Source organism: Echinops telfairi, unplaced genomic scaffold, assembly GCF_000313985.2.
Source record: "Echinops telfairi isolate 266 unplaced genomic scaffold, ASM31398v2 ScPeMD7_7424;HRSCAF=8462, whole genome shotgun sequence".
NCBI lineage: Eukaryota > Metazoa > Chordata > Mammalia > Afrosoricida > Tenrecidae > Echinops > Echinops telfairi.
The window spans coordinates 53822288-53837116 of NW_022111324.1; the positions used below are offsets into that span (position 1 = coordinate 53822288).

Here is a 14829-nt window from a genome sequence, read left to right on the forward strand (position 1 = left end):
TGGCTGGCGGTCTCAAACTGCTGACCTTTCGGGTAGCAGTCCAACGCCTAACCACCACACACCCAGGGCTCCTTGGGGGACTCCCAAGCCCCTGAGAACGAACCACTTGGCCCCTCTGCCTTCCTGGTTGCATGTGGCCTCAGGCACCGTCTATGTGTGCTTCCTCCTTCGGGCCTACAGCTCTGCCTGCAAGGTCCCCTCCTGGGGTCTTCCAGCTTCCCTGCCTCCGCCCTGTGTCCCTGGTGTCCCTGGGTCACGTTGGGCGACAACAGCTGCTGCAGAGGTACAACTGGGCCAACAATGATCCAGCCCCCTTGCATTTGCCTGGGAGCTTCTGAAGACCCCTCAGGGCTGAGATCTCTAGTGGTGGGAGGTGCCGATCCAATAATGGCCAGGGCGAGATGTTTGGGTTCACATGCACATTTTTAGGTGAGAAATCTGAATTCCAGGGAGGAACATGGCCAGAATTCACCAGCTCGCCAGTAGTTGTGCTAAGGCTCGACCTCCATTCTCTGGCCTCTCTGCTCCCTGCCCTGGCTCCCAGACCTCACCTTCCAAAGACTCACGTAACTAGCGGCCAGTGCCTCAACTCCAGCTCATGGTGAGGCCTCATGCACTGTAGGGAGAAGTGGGCACCATAGGGTGTCAATGGCTGTTTATGGGAAGGAGATCACCAGGCCTTCCTTCTTAGGTACCTCTCTCTGGGGGTGGGTGGGGGTGGATCAAACCTCCAAGCTTCTAGTTAGCAGTCGAGGGCTTACCAATGTGCATCACCCAGGGACCCCGTAGGACCAAAGGCTGTACCTTCCTCCCCCAACCCCCAGGTGAGTGTGCAGGTACAGGGAGAGGAGCACAGACACTCAGTTATGTGTCCAGCTGTGGCTGAGCTCACAGGTGTGGGATGACAGCATGAGAGCTGGGGACCTGAGCCAAGACTACCTCTCACTTGGATGGAGCTCCTGTCCCTGTCCCAGGAGGGGTTGACCTACAGCCTCCACCTGCAGTATCCCATCACCCGTGGAACCTCCTGTTCGGAGTCACTGGTCCCCCCTCCCTCCCCTGCCCCCGCAGACCCATGGGGTGCTGATTGCAAGACTAAGCGGAGCCCTTTAACCAACATTAACCTAATTGCTGAGAGATAGATGGCGAGGCACAAGCATATGGTGAGTCATTACCATGCCCGCTAAATCGTGCCGGTGCCCCGGCCTCTGCCCCGTGCCCATTTAGCCAAATTCATCTCTCAGAGACGTCAGTAACGACGGCCCCTGCTGCTCACTGCCCAGGATGGAGGCTTTAATGATGCTAACAAACTCCAGAACCTCGAGAGCAGTAATGAGCCTGGCACGGCGGGCGGGGGGAAGCCAGGACTGCATCCGGCGAAGGTCCAGGGTGCATCTGCTGCCTCCTGCCTGCCCCGGGCCTGCGGAGCCATGTTGGCAATTTTCTAGTCTGACGGTGGCCTCGGGTGGAGGAGCCCGGGTGGTAGAGTGGATTACATAGAAACAGCAAGGTCAGCAGTTCAAAACCACCCGCTGATCCGTGGGAGAAGGATAAGGCATCTCCTCCCGTAAAAAGGGGAGAACGAGAGTTCCAGCCTCTGAAACCACTGGGACAGCTCTACCCTGAGCTACAGGGTCACTGTGAGTCAGCATCGACTTGATGGCAGTGGAATTGAGTGTGAACGTTCACCACCACCCTCCCTGCCACGGAGTTGATTCTGACTCCCAGCGACTGGGTGGCAGAACTGCCCCTGTGGGTTTCCGAGATCATAAATCTTCAGAGGCATAGAAAACTTCATCTTTGTCCTCTGGAGCAGCTGGTGGTTTCAAACTGCTGACCTTGTGGTTAGCAACCCACTTTGGACCAGGGTCCTTTCACCTCCCCAGGCTCTGCCCTATCCTCACTTCCAGTTTCCCCAGGTACTGCTTCTTCCTGTGGCCCAGGGACAAGTGGGGGCATTCTGATTTTCTGAACGGGCTACACCTCCTTGCAGTCCCATTCAGTCTCATGTCCTCGTCTGACTGACTTCTTACTGGGACCCTGTAGAGGAGGAACTGGGGTTTCTGTTTGGCTGGTGAGGGTCGGAGAGACCAGGTGGTTGTATTTTTTCAGCGGAAGCCCTGTCCTCTGGGCTGCTGGCATCCCACCAAGTTGCTGGCTGGGTGTCCAGATGCCCATAGCAGGTCCTGAGACCCAGGCAGGTTTGGGTCAGTAAGACTGAGAGCCTTGCTTAGTCTGGCTGTATGCTGGGCTCTAAAGACCTGGGGATCGCTGCAGGCTGGCCTGGTTCCTGAGCCAACAGCTCTGCCCTCGCTTCCCCCTCAGAGGCACGGCTTTCGTCCTTTGCCCTTTGCCTTCCCTGACCCTGCCCTGGATGGTGCCCACAGTGAAGACACTCGGCTGCTACACACAAGGTTGGTGGTTCAAGCCCACCCAAAAGCACCTCCAGAGAAAGGCCAGGAGGATGACTTCTGAAAAACCAGCCACTGAGGACCCCATGGGACACCCCTCTCCTCTGATGCACAAGGGTCCCCATGAACCAGAGGCAACTGGACAGTCTTTGCGGGGACCTAACTGGCCTTCCTGTGAGGCTTCTTTCTGGCTGGAAAGGTGCTAAGTGCAGGCACAGGCTCGGCGCCTTGTCTTCTTTTTTTGCTGGGGCCAAAGCCCTCTGCCTCTGAGAATCCACTCCTTTGCACTCTGACCCTTCCCCGGGCGACCCTAGAGCCATGGCCCGATGAGCACGAGAACCCGACCCTTGAAAGGGCACATGGAGAAGCCCTGGGCACTGCTCAGGAACAGGCCTGAGCCCTGGACTAGGAGTCAGGAGTTGTGACTTCCAACCCTGCACAACCTTGAGGGAGTCATTTCCCTTCTGGAGCGAAAACGGCGCTAACCATCCCCATCTCTCAGGGTCCCTACCCAGCAGAAAGCGTGAACAGATGGGGACGCATGGCTGCTGGGAGAGGAAGCAGTGCCATTTTGCCTGGTTGCTAGGAAAGGCTGGTGCTGGAGACATGGGGCGGGTGGGGTGGGCCAGCGATTGCCAAGGGCAGAGCTGAGGGAGGGTTGTTCCTTGACAGCGCCAGGCCCTTGGTCAGGGTTTCAGGATTTCACGCAGAGCTGTGTCCTCAGGCAAAGGAGGGCGGCCCGGCCTGACTCTTCAGGACAGATCCTGCTGACTGAGTGGGTAGCCTCCTCCCTTTCTCCTTCAGAGGGGAGGCATCCCTGCTTCCGCCCTCCCAGCCCCAGCGTCATGCCCACCTCCTGCCCACCGACTCCACAGCGGCCGCCGCCACTGCCAAGTGAACACCCCAAATTGGAACATATGTCACTCCCGGAGCCCCGTCCGCCTGTCCGCCGCTACATGCCTATTTTCTAATTTCCAGCTGACATTTCCCTTAGTGAAATAAATGAATTTGCTCCGGCGGAGGCCCTGCTCGGATTAAGCTGCTGTCAGAGCCCCATGCACCAAACAAATTGTTGCCTGCAGCCCGCCGTGCCGGATGCATTGCAATGGGGGCTGGGGAGGAGGTGGCTGGGGGACCAGGAGGAGCCTGGGCTTGCTGAGAAACTGGCTCAGTCAGCAGGGCAGCGGGCAGGTAGAGCCTGAGCAGCGGCAGCACCAGTGCTGGGAGCCCAGATGCCAGCGGGGAACACGGCATCTAGGTGGGGCAGAGAGGCCCCTGGGCAGGGCCCATGAGAAGCACAGGCCGAGGTGAGTCCTGGGGGGGGATCGAGTGGGGGAGCATCTCTACCCTGAGGCTCCCAGGGGAAGCCAACCCTTCTGTGTGGGAAGAAGAGGACTCACTGCTCAGCGATGATGTACTCGCCCAGGAGGGGCGTGCAGGGCACCCCAGCCACCTGCACGTGGTGGGCAATCTCGGAGAAGTCCAGGCCCAGGTTCACGCCATGGATGGTCACTCTGGTCCCTCCTTCAGGTGGCCCCGACACTGTCAAGACCTGCAAGTGAGAAAGCGGATGAGCGAACTTTGGTTTGTACAAGGAACAGGTGTAGCAGTACTTCCCTCTTTCTTGAGGGAGCTATAAACCTTTGATGGGAACCAGCATTTGGATAAACTACATGTGTGCTCTGCATACGTTAGCTTCTCTCGAATCCTGACACCATCTTCTATTTTACACAACCTCCTTGGTCCTCCAGTTCATCCATCCATCCATCCATCCATCCATCCATCCATCCATCCATCCACTTATCCACCTACCCACCCATCCATCCCTTTATCCAGCCCCCATTTATCTATCCACTCATCCGCCCATTTATCTATCCACCAATCTATCCACCCACCCACCCCATGCATCCATCAACTCTGACTGAATATTTAAAACAACCGGAGACAAGGTGAATTGGCACAGTGGCTACAATGGGCTCAAAGGTAAGAACAATGGTGGGCATGGTACAGGGTTGGCAGTGTTTCATTCTGATATGCACAGGGTCACTGAGAATCAGCACTGACTGGATGGCACCTAACAGTGACAACAACATTTATCAGAAAGGCTATTGGACTTAGAGACAGAAAATCATGATTTCAGGTGTGTCTCTAATTCACTATACAATAAGTGAATCCATGGATTCTACCTGATTGTGAGCAAGTCCCACAACCCCTTGGACAGCTCTTAGTTGTGAGGTGGGATAACCAGCTCGATCCATATCACGGGGAACCATGATGCGTTGGGATCATTCTACAAACCGGAAAGAGCTTTGGCCAATCAGTGATGTCACTTGGGGGGGGGGGTGGCATCAAAATGACTGTTGAGAACATTCTTTGCACAGCGTTTCAGCACAACTGTGTTGCTTTTTGGAAAATAAATATCTCTGTAGTTATACAATGACAAAATATGTTTTCCTAATCCCAGCTTACATGTACCAATATACCCACAAGGCTGCAACTCTGATCGTTTACCTTTTGATCCTTCAAATGTGCTATGATCAGAGCTGCCGTCAATACCTAGCTATAGTAAATCTCGTGGTTTCATCACGGTTGTTTTTGTTGCTGCTAGGGTCTAACAGCAGCGGATTTTGTCAACTTTTCAGGTGTTTTAGCTGCAATATTGTGGAAGTCTGCATTTGACAACTTGATATCAATAACTCTTTTTTGAGAATGAATTTCTAATTTAAGAGAAAGGAAAAACTGCCAAATAAAGTTTCTGCTCTGCTACTAACAATATTGTCACTCATAATGCTGTCACTCAACACAGAAATTGTTTGCAGAACAGTTTTTGTTATCATCAATCATCATCTACGAAATAGTACACGTAGCCAATTGACCACTCGATCCTACATGATCCTACAATTGAAACTGGTAAATGATCATGACTAAAGAGTCGGAAGAAGAATTGATGCATTTGGATTGTGCTGCTGGAGCAGAAGAGAGAAAGGACCTTGGACTGCTAAAAGGACAAACCCATGTGACTTGGAAGAAGTCCAGCCGGAGCGCTCCTTAGAGGCAAAGATGGCAAGACTTCCTCTCACAAACTTTGGCCGTGTTGTCAGGAGGGATCAGTCCCTGCAGAAGGACATCATGTTTGATAAAGTAGAGGGGCTGCGGATAAAAGGAAGGCCCTCAGGGGACAGAGTGACCCCCATGGCTGCGACAGTGGGTCAGGCATGGGAACAATGGTGAGGAGGGGGCAGGACCGGGCAGCGTGTCCTCCTGCTGTGCACGAGGTCACTATGGGTCAGCACTGACTCGGTAGCACCTAACAGGACCGGCAACAAGGACTACACATGGCATGGCACAGGAGGAGGTCTACTGCGGGCCAGGGGTGACACCAGGAGTTACTGCATTGGGTGACACCAGCCCTTGTGACGTCCCTGTTTGTGATTGCGATGTGTTTCCACTGCCACTCGAGGACTAGACCCTGTAGGGGTACCAGGACGGGTGACGGAAACGCTGCCCTCAAGCAGTCAATGCACAGTCACGAAGCACGGGGTAAAGGACGTGGCAGCTGTGGGAGGGACTGCAGTGATGGAGGAGGGATGCAAGGAGAGAACTTTGGGAACATAGGGGGTCCTGTGAGTCTGGCTGGCTGCTGTGGGGTGGGTCAGAGGAGGGCAGTGGGTGAGGCGCTGTTCTGTGGGGCAAAAATACTGCAACAAACGCTAATGACCAAGGAGCAGTAACCTGAGGCTAGTCCTGATCTTTGCTGACTTCCTGGTAGCAGGGATCATTTATTTTTTCATTTCTCAATTCAGCCACCAAGCGCTGACTTAGGCTCATTTTGTGTGGACCAAACAGGAAAAGGAACTGCAGAAATGAGTTCCCCCAAGGTGTACGCTGTTGTCTGCGGATCCATCAAGGTCTTGTGGAGCAGCGTAGGAGGTGGGGGAGAGGGGGAGCTGGGGCAGGGCAGCGGGTGTATGGAATGTAACTCTGAGAGAGTAAAAGTTTATACTTTGTGGTCCACAGTTACCTGAAATAAACAAAAGAACCCACAAAAGCAACACAAACCCACTGCTGTTCAGTCAATTCTGACTCAAACTGATGCCAAATAGGTTTTGCAGATGGTAAAGTGGGACTAGAGCAGGCAGCTTCCGTTCTTCTGCAGAGACTGGTGGGTTTGAAGCACTGACCTTGCAGTGAGCAGCCAACACTTAACCCACAGTCCCCCCACCGGGACTCCTCATTTGAAACCGACTGCCATCAAATCTATGCTGACTCACAGAGACCGACCCTATAGGAGAGGGTGGCACTGCTTCTATGGGTTTGTAACTCTTTACGGGAGTAGGAAAACCCATTTTTCTCCTGAAGAGAGGCTGATGGTTTCCAACTGCTGGCCTTGCAGCTAACCCCCAATGTGTAAGCACTATGCCATGCTCATCCTGAGGAAGCAGAGAAGACACAGAATTTCAGAACTAAAGGGGGAAGGAGGAGATCTTATCCCAAGATCCTTATTTTACAGCGAGAATATAGAGAGCCAGAGAAGTCGGGGCCTTGCATGCTATGTCCCCCGTGCCTGGAGACTGGACACAGTGTGGACACACAGTGTGGACACACAGTAGGCAAAAATGACGGTGCTCTCTCCACACACCAGAAGCACAGCAAGTGCGCCCAGGGAAGAGGACTGGATCAAGCTCAAGAGCCCACCACAATCTCCTCCCCAGCGGGGTCTCCAGGAAGATCTGTAGCCCCCATGTCCCTGGGCAGTTTTGGCACACGTCCCCCTGAGCCCTGCACATGCTGGCAGGCACCTGTCCTGAAGTCACTTGCCCTGAAGTGACTGCCGGGTGGGAACAGAAGACAATACTGTCCAAGACCCCAGAGGCTTCGTCCCACCTGCCCTCTCCTTGAGAGGCCACTGCTCCCGCCTGTACTTTTGGTACCACAATGTGATAGTGAGGTTTTTTGGTGTCAACATGGTACCTGGAAGAAGATATGGGTGGAGTTTAGCCTGTCCATTAGGTCAGTTTGGAGTGCCACCAAGATAAATGGCTCTTTGGAGGCAGGCCCCCTCTCTCTTTGCCTCCACCTTCCTGTTGAGGAGCCACATGGAGACCTTCGCAAGCTTTGGAGATGGGTCCACTGCCATTGGATCCACAAGACTTTGCACCCACTGGCCTGGGATCTTCCTGCATTCTGCATCCTTGCATGTGGCTGTGTGAGTCTGAGGAGGGACTTATGGACTAGTATCGAACTTATGGACCTGATCTGGTCTGGGCTGGGATATTTCCCTGATACATAACTACTTCTTGATACATAGCTTTCTCTTAGACCTATATGAGTGTCTCTGGATGTGTTTCTAGCCAACCTGGCCTTTTTAACACACATGAGTTCTGCCACAAACTTGGTGGTGCACCTCTAGGCGATGGATGGCGAGCACAGAAGAAGGTAACAGTGAGAGTGAGGACCAAGGAGGGTCTCCTTCTCTCCAGGCCCAGCCATGCTGCTGCTCACCTGGCTAGGCTCTTAGTCCACGGTCTGCAGAGTCTGGGTTTGAGCTCAGAGGTCCTGACTTCCCACCCTCTTGGTGGGCCTTGCTCTGATGCAGCCTCCTTCCTGGCCAGCCCAGCCTGTGAACCCTCTCATCTGGGTCTTGCACCGTTCACCTTGTCTGTGCCCTGACTCCCTTTCTCAGGAGTAAAACACCACACCTTATGAATAAAAAGCAGCAGGATTCCCGAAGCGAATCAATGGTGAGAGAGTAGAGCTGGCTTAAGGCATATCTCTGAGTGCTGGGGTAGGGGTGGAGAGGAAGGAGCTGGCACGAGCAACTAGTAGCCACCTATTGTATCCCTGACAGCTCCCGTGGGGGGGGGACGACTCCAGAAATACCCAGCAGTAATAGATCTTGGCTGTCTACTCTCCAGCGACACAACTTCCTTTGGGTCCCCAGGACCCCTGGGCACTGGCAGATGGGCCCTTGTCGATAGCATCAGGGAGAGGCGGCCTCCCTGTGCTGCAGGACAGCATCATTTAGAGAGAATGTGCCTTTCACTCCCGGTTTGCTTTGATCAACTCAGAATAAGGTTCCACCCATCCCCTCCTCCCTCCCCTCCCACTCGCCACCTGGATGGCATGAACCTGCCTCCCCCAAAGGAATGACACAACGGTGGTGATTGGCCCTCTCTCCTTCCCCAACTTTTAAATTTTTTTAAACAAAAATGCATTCTTTTGCTCACTGCAGTTAATTACAACCTTTCAGAGAAACTGTGAAATGGAATCTTTCTGGAAAGCCTAAAAATATTTCCGTCTCACAGGTAGCACGTGGGGGACTGAATTGCGGATACTCGGTGGTATCGGCCTGTTCCTCCAGGCAGCCTCCTCCTGCTGCTAAGTCAGCCCAGCAGCGATTCCCCCTCCCTTCGCTCTAGGGCTGGGGTCAGGGGTCCGCCCGGGATGCTGGGGCAGGCGCGGTGACGCTGGCTTCACCGCACGGAGCTGGGCAGAAGCCGTCAGCTCATACCCCTTTCAGAAGGGAGACCGTTTCTTACATTTAAAACAGTATGAAAGAAAGAGAGCGCTGGGGTCGACTTGAAACTGGCTCTTGGTGATCTTCTGCACAGCAGGTAGAGATGTTGCCCGGCCCTGCCTCACCCTCACCCTCGCTGGCATGTGAATCCAGTGTCGTGACTGCTGTCCCCGCCCAGCTCACAGAGGATGGCCTGGTCCCTGCTGGCCCTCGATTCCACCAAATACAATGTCCTTCTGCAGCAACTGATCACTCGCCTGATGCAAGGGTGTTGGACGACGGGCTCATACAGTTTTTATTGGCTGATGTTTGGAAATAGATCATCAGGCCATTCTTCCTGGCCTCTCTTGGTCTGCAAGTGCCATTGAAACCTGTGGTATGGGTGGCCTGGCTGGCATCTGAAATCCCAGTGCCAGCAATACACAAGCCACTATAACACACGTGCTTTAGTCCTGGCATGAGACTACATGAAAGAGGGAGGGGTAGGCAGATAGTTAGGGGAGAGGACACACCAACGTGCTCCCTTCTGGTCCAGCTAACAACTGCTAGAATTCAGACCGAAGAACCGCTGTCCTCAGAGGTCAGTGAGCTCCTGGGGGAATGCTGAGTCCCTGGGGATAGACGGGGCTTCTGCACTTGGGCCAGGCAGTAAAGCAGTGTGAGGTCAAGGAACTAAGCAGCCATTGCGCCCCGGGGGCTCATCAGGGCTTCCTGCCTTAAAGCAAAACTGATGCATAAAAGTCTGGATTTCCCAAACACAGATGAGGTGTGATTATTTGATTTGCAAGCCGATTCCCCAGGCCTCCATTACTGATGACTTGGAAATCTACACCTCTGGCTCCGAGCTCTCTCCTTCGCCCTGTACCCATATATCCAATTGCCACTGGACATCTCCACTTGCACACACATGTCCCTCAGGCACCTCCAATTTCCCCACGTCTAAAATGAACTCTTAATTTTCCCTCCTCCCACCCCCAGCCTGCGTATCCGCCCAGAGTCTCCTTCAAGGTTAATGAAATCACTATGTGCTCAGTCAGGAACCTTGGAAGGCTCTTCAAATGCTTCCTTCCTCTCACCTACCTTAGGCAATAAATCAGGTCACCAGGCCTAGGGGCTCAGGTCTCAGGGCGTCTTCTGCGTCTGGGTCCCACTCTGGGCTCCCAGTGCAGAGAGGGTGTTCGGCACGGTGCCTGTGCCTCTCTCCCGAACTATGTGGCCCAGGCTTGGCTTTGCTCTGGGCCCCCCTATCTTCCTCAGGTGCACAAGCTCAATTGGCTTTCCTGTCCCTGCTCCCCAAACCTTCCATAGCTCTGGCACCATCTGGACAGAGGCCCTATATGGCTGGCCCGGCATGAGAGGCCCTTTGTGTTCTGGGCCGGCTTTGCTGCCTCTGCCCCCCTGCCTGCCTGCCATGTTCTACATAGATGCTGGTTAATGTCCAGTCTACTCCAACCTGCAGCCAGTTCATGCCGCTCAGGGCAGAACTATGGCCACACGGGTTTCTCCAATGGCTGATCGTGGGGGGAAGTAGATCACAAGGCATTCTTCTGAGGTGTTTCTGGATGGGCTCTGGAACCTCTAATCTCAACAGTTAACCATTGAGATCACTAACATTTGTACCACGCAGGGCCTCCCCACTGGATGACAGCAGCCCCCCCCAACCCCAATGCATTTTAAAAAAATAACGCCTCTGGCCCATAAGAAGGTGAAGGGAAATCGGGGAGGGGGTGGTGGGATAGAATATAGTCAAGGAAGTGCGGGTTGTTGAGTGGTTTGACCAACTGAATGAAGAGTTGATGGAATGTAAACTTTCTTTCCCATATAATTTTCAACAAAAGTTCATTTATTTAAAAAATTGGTGTCGCTGGGCACATTGCTTGATCTTCAACAGCTTAAAGGTCATAATTGGGGGTGGGGGTGGGGGATAGGCTCAGAGTTCCAAGTAGCAGAAGAGAGTGTCCTGTGAACAGTCTCTGCCCCCTTAGGACCTCTTGGGGACTCTTGAGGCCTGGGAGGTAGAAGACAGGCAGCCTGTGTGCGTCCTTCTTTTTTCCTTCCCTCCCTCCGTCCCAGGTCCAAGCACCGGGGAGAGCCTGCAACGGGGAGCTTTGGTGGGAAAGGAGCTATTCTCCAGGGCGGAAGTGAGCAGGACCCTTCAGCACAGCACTGTAGACCAAGCCCACCCTGGAGCCTCGATCCTCAGGGCTCCTTCTTAAAAGCAGTGGGACCCCAGGGCTGCATTCCACAAAGCTGGGCTTTGTAGGGAGCAAAGTCAGGCTCTCTCCATGGCTCTATAAAGAGATGGGCTGGCTGAGTTTCCCAGCTACTGTTTGGTCTGGATCCGGAACCCAGCAAAGAGTTGTGGAGCTGCAGGGAAGGTGAGGGTCAACTTCTGGAGGGAAGTGGAAGAAAGGGCAGGGAAGAATTATAGGGATCCCCTCTTGGGCAGAATTAGAAATGACAGAATGCTAGCCAGAATCCACAAGTCGTGGCTTCCCGGTTCAGATGACCCTGTGCTGCTTGGTGGAAATGGCCAACAGGCTCAGCTGCTAACCAAAAGGCTGGGAGGTCTGAGACTATTCAGAGGTGCTTCAGAAGAAAGGACTGGTGATCCACTTCCCTCACATCAGCCATGGAGCCATTCAGTACACACATGCAGTACCAGGAAGCTGAGGAGTCACATGATGGCAACTGGTGTTACCAGGAGTGCTGCTGGCTACTCCAGGCTAGAGAAGAGGGCATTCGAAGTGCTTGCAGCAGGCAGAGTTACCTGTAGGCTCAGACAGACCTGGGTTCGAATTTCAGCTCCGCCACTCAGGAGCCCTGTGACCTTACATCTCAGTTTCCCATCTGAGAACAGACTTTAATGCTTGGCCTCACAGGGACACCGCCAAGATTAAGTAAGATCACATTCAGAAATTCCCTTATACGGCAGTTTAGAGAGTAATTGGTAATTGGATAACGGGTAATTCCATCCCTGTATTCCCTCTGCACCTTCTCAAACCACACAAACACGGGGCGTTGGAGTTGGTTGGGAGCTTGGAAGCAGTGGGAATCTTTCTGTGAATAATCATGCACCATATAAAGTCCTTTAAGGAAATGTTTGGCCCATATACATCTGTCAGTGGTCCCAATGCCTGTACTATTATATTAAAATTTTGAGGTACATACAATGGTTCATACTGATGAATGGGTACTACTTTGAGATGGGCATCAAACAGTATAATTAATACTGTATTATGTTGAGAGGAGCCCTAGAGGCATCGTGGTTACTCCTTGGGCTGCTGGCTGCAAAATCAGCAGTTTGAAACCACTGGCCAGCTCTTGGGGAGAAGGACGAGGCTTTCTACTCCCAAGAGTTACAGCCTCACAAACTCACAGGGGTAGCTTTACACTGACCTAGAGGGTCTCTATAAGTCGGAATTGACTCAATGGGTATGAGTTTGGTTTATTATGTTAAAGGTATTTTCATGTATCTGGAAATGTTCCTATCTTTTTTTAATACATAGATAGGTACACTCTAGTCATATTAACTAAGACAAACATCTGATGAACGGACATTAGGTTCAAGCCATACCAAATGGTTCTGACTTGCATACACATTCAACTTAAAGGCAGATTTAGGAATCGTTCCTCATCTGGGGACTGCCTGTCCATAGTGTGGCATGCACGTAATGTTCAAGTCACAATGGCATCCTACTCCACAGACAGCAGCTTGAGAGGAAAGCGGCATCTGACTGCGCTGGAAAGGAGAGCAAATGGACTAGAACGCTCTCCACTCAGGTGCTGGGAAGGCTGACGTGGGAAGAGTGGAGGGGGTTGCCTGAGGAGGACCCAGGGACTTCCTGCAGCCAGAGAGGATCCTGGGCCCTGTAGATCCTAAGCCAAACAGCACCTTTGCTTTTGCTGTCCACCTGGGGAGACACTGGCCCTGTCCAACTGGGTTTCTTCCTTTCCTCCCTCCCTCCTTGCCGTTTCTTGTTACCCTGGCGACTAGGCATCCTGTGGTAAGCTCCATGGTTCAGAGCAAACTCAATGAATTCTTTCAGGAAAGCGAATCTGAATGAGGCACCCACGCAAACAAATGCCTTGACAGTTTGGAGAGTGTGTATGTGTGTGTGTGTGTGTGTGTGTGTGTGTGTGTGTGTAGCAGGAGGAGGAGGAGTGTAAAGAGAGGGAGAAGCGGGAGGTGATCTATGATATTAAGCGGGTGGGCATCGAAGCCAGAAAACACCTTGGCCGTGGAGATCCGCTGCTAACCTAGAGGTTGAAGGTTGGAGTCCAGGTCCCGGCAGCACTGTTCAAGAAAGACTGGGAGATTTGCTTCTGCAAAAGCTGTTGTTTCATGAGGTCGAGTCGATTCAGACCTCATGGTCAGACCCTGCAGGACGGAGCAGAACTGCCCCCATGGGATTTCCTGGGCTGCCGATCTTTCCAGGAGCTTTCCTTGCTGGGAGCCGACGACGGGATGGAACTGCTGCACTCTGGGCTAGCAGCCTCGCCCTAAGCCATGACACCATCGGGCTCCCTTAAAATTACATCTAAGAAAACCCACAGAGCCGTTCTCTTCTGTAACACACGGAGTCTCCCCGGGAAGCTCTCTAGATAATGACTGATTTCACCCCCACGTCTTCACAACAGTCTGCTGTGCGCCAGAAACCGATCCAAGATCTCTGCTGTGGGTCTCAGAGGGGAGAGCAGGAAGGAGGGGGCGAGGGAGCGAAGAGCTCAGAGAGCTGCCACCACCGCCGCTGCTGGCTGGGGCTCAGGGGGCCTCACCAACTACACTGCTCCCTGGGAGCCTCACAGGACCCCTGGCTGGAGACCCCAAAGTCCACAGAATGGCCTCTGCCAGTCAAGCACGTCCACTACAGATGCCAACTCCCTGCGCTCTACGGACACCTCCGCAGCGAGTCTGTCCCTGATGTCTGGGGGCACATGGAACAGCACCTCCTGCTGACCCCACTGCCCTGCAGGACCAACTCCAAGACACCATTTCTACCCTGCACCACAACTGCTCAGTTCTCACAGACAACAGCAGTCTTAGGACAGGCCCTCTATCATTTTTGCTTAGCAACCTCGCCTGAGCAGAGCCACCACCGCCAGCACCCCCACCTCTCTGTTACCGGGAAATGCTGGTCTGGACCAAACTCCAGGCCGAGCCCAGTCCCCACTGACAACAGTTAGGCTGGAGAGGCTGGAGTAGAGCTTGGGAGGCGGGCAGGATCTCAGCATCTAATCACAGAGACACTCTCCCTGCCAGATCCCGCCCCCCAACGTGGCCTTCATTTCAGCCCATTTCTGATTTCATTTCTCTTCAAATGGAGGGCTGGCCAGCAGCCTCCTCATCAAACATCTCTCAGATACTGAAGACAGCAATTAAGTCACCCGTCCATGGCCTGCTCTTCGGCAACTGCTAGTCTGCTCTCTGAAGATCCTGTCTTCTAAACCCTTTGATCATCTCAGATGCTGTTCTTTGGGCTCTTACATTTCCCTGCATCCTTTGAGAGTGTAGTGCCCCGAGTGGGGCTTGTGGCCTGAGCCATGGCCTGACTGAGAAGCAGGAGGAGTGTCCGGCTAATGACTTCCCTTCCCTCAGCACTCCTGTCATTAGCAGGGCTGGGGCTCACGGACAAGCCCTGGGAATTTTCCCACATGCCTTTTGTTTTTTTCTCCTAAGGGCCCCTTCCACCTTTCACGATTCTGAGGACAGCGGTCCTAGAAGACAGGGGAGAACTTCCCCTGTGGGTTTCTGAGACTGTAACTCGCTGTGGGAATAGGAAACCTCAACTTTATCTCTCAGAGCAACTGGTGGTTTTGAACTGCTGACTTTGTCATTGGCGGCTGAACAGGTAACCACTACACCACTGGGGCTCCTTCTCATGTCCCTAGAGAAGAAAC

At 53.3% G+C, this 14829-nt stretch overlaps 1 protein-coding gene across 1 annotated transcript in view; it reads right to left on the reverse strand.

Annotated features, from left to right (window-relative positions):
* The window catches only part of PLXNA2 (plexin A2), a 234164-nt gene that overhangs the window by 44262 nt on the left and 175073 nt on the right, over nt 1-14829 (reverse strand). The window contains exon 15 of the mRNA XM_004699851.4: nt 3812-3963. Coding sequence (XP_004699908.3) covers nt 3812-3963 — 152 coding nt within the window. The remainder of the gene's footprint in view (nt 1-3811; nt 3964-14829) is intronic.